The 14,651-nt window shown below is 48.1% G+C and overlaps 1 protein-coding gene across 7 annotated transcripts in view; it reads right to left on the reverse strand.

Moving 5' to 3' along the window:
• NFATC2 (nuclear factor of activated T cells 2) overlaps positions 1 to 14,651 on the reverse strand; it is a 187,654-nt gene that overhangs the window by 67,883 nt on the left and 105,120 nt on the right. For all 7 annotated transcript variants that reach the window (XM_067708473.1, XM_067708470.1, XM_067708472.1 and 4 more), the window contains exons 4-5: positions 12,550 to 12,752; positions 11,423 to 11,595 (exon numbers count right to left, since the gene is read on the reverse strand). In XM_067708473.1, the coding sequence (XP_067564574.1) occupies positions 11,423 to 11,595; positions 12,550 to 12,752 (376 nt within the window). The remainder of the gene's footprint in view (positions 1 to 11,422; positions 11,596 to 12,549; positions 12,753 to 14,651) is intronic.

Raw genomic sequence — 14,651 nt, forward strand, 5'->3', positions numbered from 1 at the left:
CACTGTGCATTGCTGTGAACACAACTCTGCTATTTCCTGAAGCAAACTCATTGCTTCTCCCTCCACAGCCTCACAGTTTCAAGCAACTAACTGATTCTCCCTTTGCCAAGTCTGCATTTCCTGCTCCTTCCCCTTACTGAAGGAAAACTATCTTTTCTAATGAAAATTTAAAGAGTCCAGTCCGGCTTCCTGTGAGCTCTTATCTGGACTCCAGTCTTGCAACTCGAAGTGTGGGCCGAGCACATCAGCATCAAGGGAAGGGGGGGGCGGTATTATTAGAGGTGCAGAACCTCGTGCCCCACCCCAGACCTACTGAACCCACATCTGCAGCTTAACAAGGAATCCAGGTGATTCTTATGAGCTATCAAGTCTGAGAAGAACTGCTTAGTGCTGGCTACACATTAGAATCAGCTGGGGAGTTGAACCAATAATGACCCCCTGGCCCTAATTCTACCATTTTACAGACAGAAAGACAGACGCTCAGAACTCGCTTCACGGAGAGGCAGCTCCTGCCTGGGTGAGGCTGTCGTGTTGGAGGGTCCTCAGTTCCAGCGCAAGTCCCCACCAGGTGATCCTTGCACAGGGCTTCCCAGCTCTAAACCTCACTTTTCCCATCTGAAAAATGGGGCTGTTAGCAGACCCATCTCACAGGCTGTTGTGAGGGTTAAATGGGAGAATTCACAGAAAGTGTACTTGGCTCAGTAAACACCGGCCAGTATGGCGAACAGGAAGAGCTGTAGCTCCCTGAGCAGCTGCCCTGTGCTCAGAACCGGGAACCACTGTTGTCTTGTCTTAGCTATTTCACCAAGTAAGTACGGACCGTGTCCACGTGGTTACACACAGTACTGCTCTCTTCACTGCTGTTCTTGGTGGATCCCGACCCAAAACCCAGCTTTCTTGGCCCTGAATCCCAGCATTTTTCAAAGGGAGCTTCCCGGGTCACCTGCAGCCTAATCACCTGGTTGGGGGAGGTGCTTAATAAAAATGCAGCTTCCCCAGGCCACACCCCCAACCCCCCGCCCCCCGCCCCAGAATCTCCTAGAGGAGCCTGGACATTTGCATTTAAACAATCTTTCCAGGCGACTTGTTACACACATTCTGTTTGACAGCCAGGTCTCACACTTAAGACGCCACCTGAGGACGAGAAGACCTCCTCCAGGGGAGGCCCCCCGCATCCTCAGAGAGCCCAGAGGCAAAGCGAATGAATCCAATTAGCCCCTGAAAGAGGAACTGAAGACAGGCAGACAGCAACCAAAACCACCCTCCTGGGGTCCACTTCCTTCTCCCTCTCTGACGCAGCCTCCAACACCTAGGGCTACTAATTGGGGTGACACGGTCCAGGGCCTATGGGAGGGCTCTCTGCAAGCCCACTGGGCCCCCCAGGCCTGAACCACCACCCGCAGCCGTCCCCACCGAGTCCCATTCGGCTCTTCGACCACTGGAGATTCCAGACCGTCCAAACCCCAAACCCGGCAGTGTTCTAACCAAACAGGGGGCCACCAGCTTAAAGCCAAGCCCACGGCCCAGGTCTCACCTGTGGGTGGAGGCTAGACGCTCAGCTCTGGCTTAAGCGTCAAGGTGGCCCTCGAAGCCAGGAGACTACCTCAGGCTTCCCTCCTGCCCCTGGATTCTCGCGCGTCATAAAGTGGCTTGGGGCTCCTCTGTTTTATGAGCTCTGAATCAACAGGGCGCTGTTGGTTTAGCCAGTTTGGGTGTTTACTTTCACTAGCAACAGCGGCTGATTGGGAGCACAGCTGGCGGTAAAGGCTCAGAGAGGGAAATTCACACCAGGCGGGGGTCCTCCAGGTCAGCCTGGACAGGGGGCTGCCTGGCCAAGAATGATGGTCTACCCAAGAACCCCAGGAGAGAGGCGGGAGAAGCTGGTCAGGGAAATTTGGTTGTGCAGAGTGGGTGGGTTCTGCTAACAGTGAATAATTACAGCTGCCATAGAGAGTGCCTTGGATTCCAGCACTTTTTATATATGTTTTTGTTTATATTATAAAGCACACACATGAAGAAGCAATTTACGGTCATGGGTCAAAGTAAGGATGCTGCCACGTGACAGCCTGAGTTCGAAGCCCAGCTCGGTGACATCCAAGCTTTGGGACCTTGGGCAAGTCATTTAATCTCTCTGTGCCTCTGTTTTCTCATCTATAAAATGGGACTCATCATAGGGCCAACCTCAGAGAGCAGTTTGCAGATTAAATGAGCTAACGCACAGGAAGTGTGTGGCGCCTCATTGGGGCTCAATGAATGTCTGTTATGTTTATTTTTATTGCTAAACTTCATGAGACCACAAGCAGGAATGATTCCCATTTTGGAGGTGAGGGCGCTGAGTCTCCCAAAGGAGAAGTCACATGCCTGAGAGCTCACAGCTACGTAAGGCGGACAGGCAGAACTTGAACACAGACTGTGGGATTCCCCTACCCAGAGGGACCTCTTTTTAGTAAAATGGAGAAGGACGCACTGGGAAAGCCACCAGCCAGCCCAGACCAGGAGGAGGGCCCCCTTCAGTCTCACTCTGGCCCAAGCACTGACCACCCCTCATCCCAGCTGCTGTAAACGCTTCCTGTCTGTACATCAGGCCCTGTCCTTGGCTGTGAGCCTGGCCCGGCTGAGCCGGGCCTGGCCCAGAACATGGTGCTGACTCAGGCCTCGCCGGGGAGGGGCCGGGAGCAGGGCTGGCAGACCGGCCCCTCAGGCTCCCTCAGACCCCGCCCTGGCCACTGATGGGTCTTCCCTGGGAAGCGGGACCCTGGGGCAGAGGAACCCAATTCTCCCCGAGTATGGGGTTCACCTTTGGCAGGGACCTGTCAGCATTCACGGCACGGGACTGGGGCGCGGTGTCTGCAAATGCAGGGGGTCTGCAGTGCATGGGACCACCTGCCCGTTCTGACCTCAGGGTGTCTCAGCTTCCTCATACGGAAAAAGGAGCACAAACAGCGGCCCTGAAAGACTGGTACCTCTCGTCCAATCCCCACAGTGCTGGGTCCATAGGAGGGGCTCTTATTCTTCTCCATTCCAACACATTAACAAGGAGCCCCCGCAGAATATTCCCACATATCTCCAGTAACCAAGACCCTTACAGGGGGCTCCATGAATCTCCATTTGACTAATGAGCTCCCTGGTCACTGGCGGACCCAGGCAGCCCAGACAGAGAAAAGGACATGGGTTTTTAACCCCCAGTTCTTGCCCCTTCCCTCGCCAGCCACGTGACTCTCAGATCAGTCAGCCCTTCTGAACCTCAGCCCGCTAGATATAAGCTCAGAGTCTCTGAGTCTTCCCAGGCTACGATGAGGGTAGAAACAAGTTAATAGATGTGACAGTTGGGGGCAGGTGGCAGCTCTTCAATAAAGGGGAGTTTTGCCTCCCCAGCCCCGCCAAACTAGCTCAGTAAAAGGCCATAATCGCAGGGTCAGGTAACCATATCAATCAGTGGAGAAGCCACCCCAATCCTGGGCTCCCCAAAAACCCAGCTTTCCTGTAATCACCACCCAGCCAACCCACAGCACCAGACAGATAATCATCTAAGCTCCTCTCAGCAGCAGGGCTTGCGGCTAGCTGCCAGCTCACCTGAAACAATTAGTGTTTGTTAAACTCCCACACCTACTGCTGCCTGGGCTGTGGGCTCTCGGCAGTGACAGAGTGACAACCAGAGGTATGTCACATCTGCCTTGCAGAGCTACAGGGAGGGCTGCAAGTGGGAAAATATGAGACATACCAGAAGAGAGGCATTGGGGTTATTCTACTGTACTGAGATAGGTACTACTACCATCCCCATTTTACAGATGAGACAACTGAGGCACAGAGTGCTAAGTAACTTCCCCGGGACTAAACAGCTAGTAAGTGGCAGAGGCAGGATGTGAACCCAGACCCACAGTCCTAACCATCACCCTAACCCTGCTTCCTCCCAACATGTTGGTTTTCTGATGCTTCTGAATGTGATCCCTCAGTCATTGCTTAAAAGCCACCTTAGAGAGCTGGGGCAGACAAAGGCCCTGGCCTACCTGCCCTCTGCCCAAATTTCACCCAAGATTTACTGCTACAGGGTCTCGAGGGAGACAGTCCACTGCAGAGTGGTGGGAGGGTGGCCACAGTTCCCTAAGGGTCGCTGATCTGGTCTCCAGTTTATATGAGATGACGTCACCCTTTGGAGTTCTGGCCCAAATTAGTCTGTCACTCGTGATGTAGCTCAACCTTGGTGTCCTGGGATCCAGCAGGACATGGTCGTCACAGTTGGCTTGGTCCCTTACTAGCTGTGTGACCACAGGTAATTAGTTTAACCTCTCTGTGCTTCAGTTTTCCCATCTATAAAATTGGAACAGATGCTGAGTTCCTGGTGTCCTCCCAATGATTTAGCAGCAACAGAGAAAGTGCTCGACATACAGTAGGTGACTGATAATAGTTCCTTGTCCTTTACCTCTTCCCCTTCATGTCCCCCTCACGTCCTACCTTCCTTCATTTGGTCTTCAAGTATTTATTAGCATCTACTCTGTGCCAGGCACTGTGCTAAACAAGTTTTAAAATATAAATCACATCATGCCAGTCCCTTATGTAGAACTCAAGGCTTCCCGTTTCACTTAGAATAAAATCCAAAGTCCCCTGCTTCCTCTCAGACCTCACCTCCTACACCTCTCCCTACCCGTCACTCCACACTGCCTCCCCGGCTGCCTTTCTGTTCCCTGACGATGGCAAGCTTATCCCTGCCTTAGGGCTTTGCACCTGCTCTACCCTCCAGCTGGGCCATGCTCCCCCGTCACTCAGGTCCAGGTTAACAAGCCACCTGTTCAGAGAGGTCTTCCCTGGTCAGAATGACTAAGGTTGCTGCTCCCCCACCCCCAAGTCACTAACACATGATCTTTGTTATTTTCACCATGACAGTTAGCTCTGTTTGAAATGATGTCTCTGCCTGCTTGCTGACTGTGGGTTTTCCCCACTAGAATGTGGCCTCCATGATGGCCACGACTCTGGTTTGGTCACCGCTGCATCCCCAGTTCCTAGTACTATATGATGCACTCCAAATATATTTTTAATTAAAAGAATAATGTTAAGGGGCCTATAAGAATCATGTGGGTCGTTTTGGCTTCTGGAAGGAGCAGATGGGCAAGAGAGCATCTCTGATTTATGAAGCAAAGCAAAATCAATTTGCCTGTCTGATCTCACTAATTCTAAGGATTTCCATACAGCACTGCTGTGTGATCCCCCATCTTCCACGTCAGACTTAGGAGCGTGTAGTGGAGGAGTAAAGGGGAGGTGGTGAGGGAGGCAACAGTCTTCGGTTGTCTAAGCTCTCACTTTCAGAAAAAGGCATACGAAACGACTGAATTTCCATACGGAAAACAACGCAACTGGACCCTATCTCACACCATACACAAAAATTAACCTGATATGGTTTGTATCCCTAAACCTAAAAGCCAGAATCAAAAACCTTCTAGAAGAAAACAGAAGAGAAGATGTCTGCTACCTTCAGATAGGTGGCGATTTCTTGGGAGAATATAATGAGTAATAATCCCAAAAGAAAAGAAAAGAATATACTAGACTTCATCAAAATAAAATATTGATGCTCTTAATAAGACACAATTGAGAAAAGAAATAGGCAAGCCACAGACCGGGGCAAAATATTCATAATACATAAATCTGACAACAGGTTCATACCCAGTGCAAAAGGAACTACTGTATATTAACAATAAAAATATGAGTCACCCAATAAAAAATGGGCAAAAGCTCTGAACAAACACTTCACCAAAGAAGACACAGGACAGCCAATAAGCACACAGATTAGGGCTCAGCGTCATCAGTCTTTAGGGAAATGCAAATTATGGGTTATGCACAATGAGATACCATTTTACTCACTGTAATGGCTACAATTAGAAAGACTGGCAAAGCCAAATATTAGTGAGCAGGTGGAATTCTCAGACACTCTTGTACGGAGTGTAAAACGATTTGGAAAATACATACATTGGAACATATGGTTTTTTTTCCCCGTGACCCAGCAATTCCATTACTGGGTATTTACCCAAAAGAAATGAAAGCATCTGTCCACAAAGGCCTTGAAGGGGAACGTTCATAGCAGCCTTATTCATGATCCCCAAACCCCAGAAACAACCCAAATGTCTATCAGTGGTAAATAAACAATCGTTATATTCGTACAATTGAATACTGTTCAGCAATAAAAAAAAAAATAAGAATGAACCAGCAAATCACGCAGTGACAGTGACGGATCTCAAAAACATCATGCTATAAGTAAAACAACCAGACACGAGACAGTCCATACTGTACTCTCCCATTACATGAAGTTCTAGAATGGGGAAAGCGCATCTATGGTTATAGAAACCAGAACAGTGCTTGCCTGTGTATGGGGCTGCGGAGGGGGCACTGGCTGAGGGGTAGGAGGAAACTTTCAGGAACGAAGGAAAACGCCCTGTATCTTGTTTGGATTGGTGGTCACACTGGTGTATACGATTGTCAAAACCACTGAACAGAAGATTTACGGTCTGTGCAATTTAGTGTATCTTAATTATACCTTGGTAAAACACAATTATGTCATGAAAAGGGAGAGACTGAAAACACCACGTGAGAAAAGCCATTTTCTAGTCCACACCTCATACCCATGCCCCCAGTTCCTGCAAAACGAGCAAAGTGAATTTACACTCTGTGCTCTGAGCGGGCAGGGCCCGGGGGGAAATTGCTTTAGGTGTTTCCTGAAATGTGATGCACAGAGAGGCCCCTTTGCAGGGCAAGGAGAAAACCCAAGGAAAGTTCTCAGAGAGAAGGCATCTGCCCCTGGGGACACATCCACTCTGTCTCATGGCTGCCTCTCTCTCCTGCTGGGCAGCCTGGGGACACTGTTTTCACACTTTCATTTTTTTCAACAAACATTCTAGAGACAGTTGCTATGGGCCAGGCCCTGGCTAACACCCACTGGTCCCTAACCTTACCTAAGAGAGATTGATAAGTAAATTGGGTGTCAGTGCACAGAGAGGGGACCCTATACCCTGTGGGGTGAGGGCAAGCTTCCTCCTCGAGGGGCCATCTAAACTGGGGCCTTGGATAAGGAGAGGTTAACTAAGCAACAGAAGGATGCGGGAACCCCACCTCCCAGCAGTAGGTCTCTAACTTTGCCGCACGTCAGAATCACTAGGCATCTCTCAAAGTCTCCGGGTTCAGGGCTCAATGCAGACCAACTGAATCAGAGTTTCTGGGGTGGGATTCAGGCATCCTATTTTTTCTTAGAAGTCCCCAGGTGATTCCAACAGGCAGCTAAGATTGCTCTGGATGGAGGTGACAGCATAGGCAGAAGCCTAGGCGCCAGAGGAAGATGCCCGTGCATTTGGGAATTGCGGAGCAGAGAGAAGAGTGAAGCCGAGAAATGCAGCTGAGGAGGTGTCGTGGGTTGAACGGAGCGCCATCAGGACTTCCTGCCCACCCAGAACCTCAGAATGTGACCTCATTTGGAAACAGGGTCTTCAATGATGTGAATAAGGATGAAGATGAAATCATCCTGGATTGCGGGGTCCTAAACCCCATGAGAGTGTCCTTAGGAGAGAGAAAAAAGGGCACACAGAGAAGGCCACGTGAAGATGGAGGTAGAGATTGGAGTGATGTGTCTACAAGCCAAGGAACGCTGGTGATCGCCGGCCACCACCGGAGGAGAGGGGCCTGGAACAGACTCTCCCTCCCTCAGAGCCTCCAAGAAGGAACCAGTCCTGATGACACCTTGATTTAGGGCTTCTGGCTTTCAGATCTGTGGGAGAATCAATTTCTGTGGCTGGAAGGCTCCCAGGTGGTGGTAATTGTCTTCGCCAGCCCTGGGAACTCGCACAAGAGGGAAGCAAGGGTTCCACCAGCACAAGGGAACTTGGAGTTGAAGCTGAGAGCTCTCAGGAACCCAGGGGGTAAGGCGAACCGTCCTATTCCAAGGGTCCCAGACGAGGAAAGGCTGCCCACAGCTGGGACCGTGTGCAGGGTCTCTGTTGGGCAAGACAAGGGTGTTGCTTCCTGACCTCTTCCACGTTCTCCTCCAGGTGGGAGGAGGGTGGGGCAGCCTCCAGAGCTTGGGAGACAGAGAAGGTTCGAAAGAGTCTCTGCTGAGAATAGGGGAGGGAACTCAAAGGACCTCCCTGGCAACACTGAAGATCCGCTGGAAACAGAAAGCTAGAAACATGGGGTGTCCCTCTGTGCACAGGTGAGATGTGCCCTTGGGCACACAGGCCTATAATAAATAGAAGAGATCTGCCTTTCTAGCAAGTAACTCCACTTTCCAAAGAGTGGCCTCCAGTAGCTTGTTCCAGACTTTTCTACTAGATTCTGAGAACTCAACCTTGATCCCTGAGACGTCACGTAAAAGACACCTCCAAAGTAAATAAGTTAGGCTTGCAAATGAGCACCAGCCCACTGAGTGTTTTTCTTACCCACCTACCTTCCCCAAGGGGTGGACATGAAGTCAATGAGTCAACACATATTTACTGTACACATACTGTGTTGATACGTGTCACAGACTAATTTGTCAACAAATACTGAATATCTCCCTAAGGATCAAACAGTCATTCAATTAGTCCATAAATGCTGATAGAACTGCCAGACAGAACAAAGAAGGAGATAAAAATGACAGAAGGCTCTGCCTTCTCTCCGCGAGAGGGAGGGTGGCCCATCGGTAGCTCCACTTGGTATTGCCAGAGAGGCTGCTGGTGCCGAAACCAAAAGAAGCTATTTCACAGAACTAGAAAGTTGGAGACTCTGCCTCTGCTCCCTACCGAGTAAAAATGAGTAAATCACCTTAACAAGAAATCACCTTACCAAGAAAGTCTCAGTTTCCTTATCTGTCAAAGCACAGTAGTTCAATCGGCCAAACACGTCTTTATAAGAATAGGAAAGCAAAAAACTGCTATGTTCAAAGTTCACGCAACTTTTAACACCCTGAGGATCTTGCTGGAGGTGCGTGCAACCAGTGATGACGCTTAAAGTCTCAGATTGACAGGAGATAGAATGACTTGAAGGACCCAAAGATGGAGAGAACAGGAGCTCCTATCAACGGTCCCTCCTGAGGCCTCCTGATCCCCACCTTGCTACAAACCACAGCCCCATCCTGGAGACTGAGTCATTTGCCAGAAAGGCAAGACCTTATCTTCTCAAAATCCCCCAAATCACTGAGGAAGAGCCTGAGTTTCCTTCCCCAAATGTCTTGAGATGTTCAAAACCAAGACCAGGGTGGGGCAGTCACCACGACTAGCACTTGGGGGACAGGGGTGGGGTCTGCTGGGCAGAGGAGGGGAATTCCTCCACTGTTTCTGTGATGATGTTTTTCAAACGCTTGCTCTCCTCTGTTGTCTGCTGTTGGGTCTTTCTCCTCTAACTTCAGAGCACAAACTCACCACCACATTCAGCCTGGTCCCCCATCCTGACTCACCAGCCTGGAAGAGATCACAGGCCTCCCTCATCCTTTTCCAAAGACCAATCAAGACCAAGTTCTGGTTTCCCTACCAAAGAGGGTCCGCCCTCTCCTCTTGCTGGCTGAAGGCCAGTCTTCCTCAATGCTTTCTGCATAAAATATTCATACTTTCCCTTTCCTAATTAGTGTCTAATTAAGACTACCTCTGATGAAACCAAGCCACGTGCAGTTCTCAGCTGACCTACAGAGTATTTTGACTTTGTTGTCGCTTTTCTTGAAAATCAGGAGATTATTGGTTTATCTTAAAAACAAAATCAGGGGCTTCCCTGGTGGCGCAGTGGTTGAGAGTCCGCCTGCCGATGCAGGGGACGTGGGTTCGTGCCCCGGTCCGGGAAGATCCCACGTGCCGCGGAGCGGCTGGGCCCGTGAGCCATGGCCGCTGAGCCTGCGCGTCCGGAGCCTGTGCTCCGCAACGGGAGAGGTCACAGCAGTGAGAGGCCCGCGTACCACAAAAAAAAAAAAAAAAAAAATCAGATTTGGCCACACTGAGTCGACACTCCCACATGGAAACACTGGCTGGATTTGGGTAACAGCAACCCATTTAGGTGGGGAATGTGCCACCCTGGCCCCCAGTCTCTACCACTACTACCCACCCAACCCACTCCACTCATGTCCACGACCTCCCTCGTCTCTGCAGGCAGCTGATTCTGTGACACCTAATTATGGTAAAATGTCCAGTAAAAAGGGGGGGAAAAAACCCTGAAACATAATTGAATATGGAACATTACTGTAAGAGCACAAAAATATTCTTAGAAGAACGAGACTTTTTAAAACTAATAAAAACAGCTTTTGTTTCTGGAACAATGCTTACTTCTTTCTTTATGCTTTTAAAAATGACTTCTCAACTCTCAAAAGCTGAGCAGACAATAAGCTTTGTCACATCTAACTACAAAATCCAACAACAAACTTGCCCAAAGTACCTAAGAATGATCTCAAAGTGATTTCTTCTTTTGAAGCCTAATGTAGCTGGGCCAGGTCTCTGCTCAGAGACCTTCCGAACAGCAGATCTTGGCCACTCTGTACTGGATTCTGAAAATCTTCTGCATCTTTGTGTGGGTTAGCTTACACCAGACTGTAAGCTCACTGACGACAGAGAAAACATCTTGCTCATCTGCAGGCCCCCAGCACAGCACCAGACACTGAGCAGATTCTCAGTAAACACCCAGGGATGGGCTGAGGGGGATGGGCTGTGCTGAGGGCGATGGGGACGTGTGGCTCCTGCATGCCAAAGCTCCTGCTCAAATCCCAGCCCTGCTGAGACACGTTACACTGCCCCTCACCTCTCTCCCTCCTCTTCTCTAAAATGGGCATCGTGACACCAGCCATTGCCCAGGACTGCTGTGAGTATTTAAAGAGTACTACACACTGAGCACTTAGCCTAGTGACCAGTGGAGTCACAGTGCGGTAAGCGAGAGCCACTGTGATACTATTATTATTCTACTGAAAGAGAAGAGGAAAAAGGGACTTCCCTGGTGGCACAGTTGATGGGACTCTGCGCTCCCAATGCAAGGGGCCCGGCTTCGATCCCTGGTCAGGGAACTAGATCCCACATGCATGCCGCAACTGGGAGTTCGCATGCCACAACTAAGGAGCCCGCCTGCCGCAACTAAGACCCAGAGCAACCAAACAAATAAATCTAAAAAAAACAAAGGGGGCACTAAGTACAGTGAACTCACTCCAACTGCATCTACCCTTTTTGAGACCAGCACAACACTTATACATTTCAAATCTTCTCAACTAAGCTGTAGACTACTTACCAGCCATCATTAGTTTTGACAGTAAACCCTCCACACGTAAAGAGAAGCAGAGAGAAACCCTGAAATGTGCTCTGTCTCTGGCCCCTTTGGTCATCTTGGGCCACCGCTGACCCCTGCGGGTCACACGTTCTTGCTGGGCACCTTGCCCAGGCTACACTGCCCAGGGTCACATACACTGCACTTGCCAAAAACCGACCCTGCCCAGAACCCAACTTACAGCACTCGATGGGGTTAGATGCTATCTGCAAGGAGACGATCCTTCCGCTGGACTCCGGAATGTGCACCCGGAACACCAGCCTCACCCGCGTGTTCTTCCTCCCGATGTCCGTCTCGCCTTTCCGCAGCTCAATGTCCGCGTTCCGAAGCTTCAGGATCCCCGCACAGTCGATGCTGCCGGAAAGTCAAGAGCCCCACTGACAACTGACCATCTCGGGGAGCAGGAAGGGTCACCCGCAAGGGGGGCGGGGCATTGCAATACACGGATACATTTTTCAGCCAGGAATTTAAACCAAAATGGGGGTAAAACGCAAAGTAATTAGCAAAATCCCCCAGTGGAAATTACCTCTCTAGGGAGATTCTGCATGCTTACTTTTCTACTCTCAAAAGTACCTGAAAAACTCAAAGACGCAACTGGGAAAAATTGATTATGGACTATGCAATAGTAAGAGAGGTCATATGGACATTAAATACCTTGATCTGATAAATGTACTGTGGTCCCGTAAGAGAGCATGCTTGCTCTTAGGAAATGCACGCTTAAGCATTTAAAAGTAAAAAGGCATGATGTCTGCAACTAACTCGCGACCGGTTCAGGAAAAAATAAAGAGAGGGGGAGAAAAACAGTAATAAAGCAAATGTGGAAAATGTTAACAATTGGTAAACCTGAGCGAACAGTGTAACAGGAGTTCTTTGTACAATTCTCGCAGTTTTCATGTTTGAGATTATTCTCTAATAAAGTTTTTTAAACTCCGACACACGGGTGCAATGTTTCCCACAGTTTAGCCACATGCATATCCGCTCTGTGAGGTTAGACCTATCTGCATAGTTGTTTAATAATTTTAAGTCAAACAAATTTATAAATGTAAATAAATTTAGCCTCATCCCAAGCAACATAAACCAAAGATGCATAAGTATTCTTCCTCTCAATACACATGAAAAACATCTAGGTCTAGAACTTTTAAAATGGAGACTTTTAAAACAGAAACCTCTGTGGGTCCTTCACAAATTGGGAACCACTGTCTACGGTTGCTTCCATCAACTCCATCCTCCTCCCAAATCCCCGCCACTTGGCCCCATCACTTCCCCATGAAGACCCACTGCCCTCAGCCCTCAGCCCCCAGCCCTTACGTTGCCCTCATGTTGTTTTTTGGCTCCAGTGGAATCTCCAGGACTTTGGTGTTGCCCACGATCTTCTCGTAGCTGGTGGTGGTGACGGTTTTCCCCGTGATCCGGTGTACCTGGTAGAAGGCATGGGGCTTAAGGATCCGCTCGTCGGCCGTCCCAATGAAGATCTGAAGCCCCAGCGGCTTGTTTTCCATGTAGCCATGGAGCTGAGGGGGAGAAAACAAAACCAAATTATTACAGCACCATTAACATACAGGGTATGGTGGCTACAGTCCAACAAACAAAAACATCAAAGAAGCTCATGAGCAGCAGAAAGAACACAGAATTGCTGCAATGTCTAGAGCCATGGAGAATTGGAAGCAACTTGCATGTCCAGCCAGAGGGGGCTGCTTGGATAAATTATAGGGATCCTCTTTAAAATGGAATATTAAGCAGCCCTGAGAAAGACTGTGATAGATCAGATTGCATTTATGGAGAAACAGCCAGAAACTGTGCTTAATTGGTGACCGGGGGTCAGGGGGTGGCAGTGAGAAGAGAAAATAAGTGGAAACGATAAACCAGACCTCTTGACAATGGGTTGCCTAGAAAGAAGGAACTTTCAGTTTTTATATGACTATATTCCAATTAACAAGTTAGATTTTATCATTTTAAAAAAGAAAGAGCAAGACAAAAGTACCGTCATCTAAACTGATAGAAAATTAAAGACTGGAAGAAAACATGTGTAATGTATAACATGCAAAGGATTAATGCATACAATACATAAAGAGTGCCTACAAGTGAATAAGCGAAGGACAAGATTCCTGGCCATCCTGTTGAAAATCGAGTCCTACCCCCATGGCTGTCCCTAGCTCCTTTCCCTTCTTTTTAATCCCATAAAATATACTATATATTTTCTCAATTCCTTTTGCTTGGGTCTTTCTTCTACAACTAGACTATCACCTCATTGAGGGCAGGGATGTCTATTTATTTAACTTGCCACAGAATCCCTAGCATCTAGAATAATGCTTGGCACACAGTAGGCATTCTAGTACGTATCTGCTGAATGAATCAATAATGAATTTTTCAACAGAAAATTGGACAAGAGATTTGAACAGGCAATTCACAGAAAAACAAAGAAAAGCATAGAAAAGATGTTCAACTTGCCTTGTAAACAGGAAAATACAAATTAAACAACTATGAGATATCATTTTTTGCCCATTAGATGGGCACCCATGTAGATATTTGATCATATCAAGTGTTTTGGAGGCTGTGAGGACACAGACACGCTCCCATAGCTGATAGGAACATAAACTGGTATAACTATTTTTGGAGTAGCAGTTATTAATATTAAAAATACATATTCCCTATGACCTAATAAATCCACTTCTCAGTATGGACCCCAGATGAAATGCTGTGCATGCAGGAGATATGCACAAAAATGTTTACTAACACGAAGAGAAAAATGAATAATTAGTTTCATCCATCAGGCTTATGAGTAATACATGTCCAGGCTATGAAAGACTACAACAGTTAAAAAACCAGTATGGTAAAGATCCGTGAACTTCACCCGGAAGATCTAAGACATACTATTAAAAAAGAAAAGCAATTCGTAAAAAAAAAACATGGATAGCAGGATACAACTTATTTTTTTTAATGCTGAATGTTTCGATCCATTCATTTATACTCATGTAAATGCAATAGGAAAAGGTGTGGAAGGATGCGCTCCAGACTGACCACATCATGATCACTTCTAGGGATGCAGGAGATCAAGGTTGAGAAGGTGATCAAAGAGGAATTAACTTCATCCACAAAGTTACAGGCAGAAGAGCTGCCTGGAAACTTGTGGAATTTAACATTGGTTTTGAAAATTATACATAAGAAAAGAAAAACGGATGTTGAGCTAAGAGTCAGAAGGTGGGTTCCTGTCTTGCCACTCCCCAGCTGAGAAATGCTGGGCAAATCATGTAATCCTTCTGCGCCTCTGCTCCTTCCTCTGCAAACAGGGCGGAAGCGGGGTTATGACAAGTGACAACTCACTGAGACCCCACCCTTCCACAGAGTTCTACAAAATTTCAGTAGGATCTCCAGTCAAATGCCCAGAACCAAAGGCTCCAGGGCAATAGATA

The sequence above is a fragment of the Pseudorca crassidens genome, chromosome 15, assembly GCF_039906515.1.
Source record: "Pseudorca crassidens isolate mPseCra1 chromosome 15, mPseCra1.hap1, whole genome shotgun sequence".
NCBI classification, from domain to species: domain Eukaryota; kingdom Metazoa; phylum Chordata; class Mammalia; order Artiodactyla; family Delphinidae; genus Pseudorca; species Pseudorca crassidens.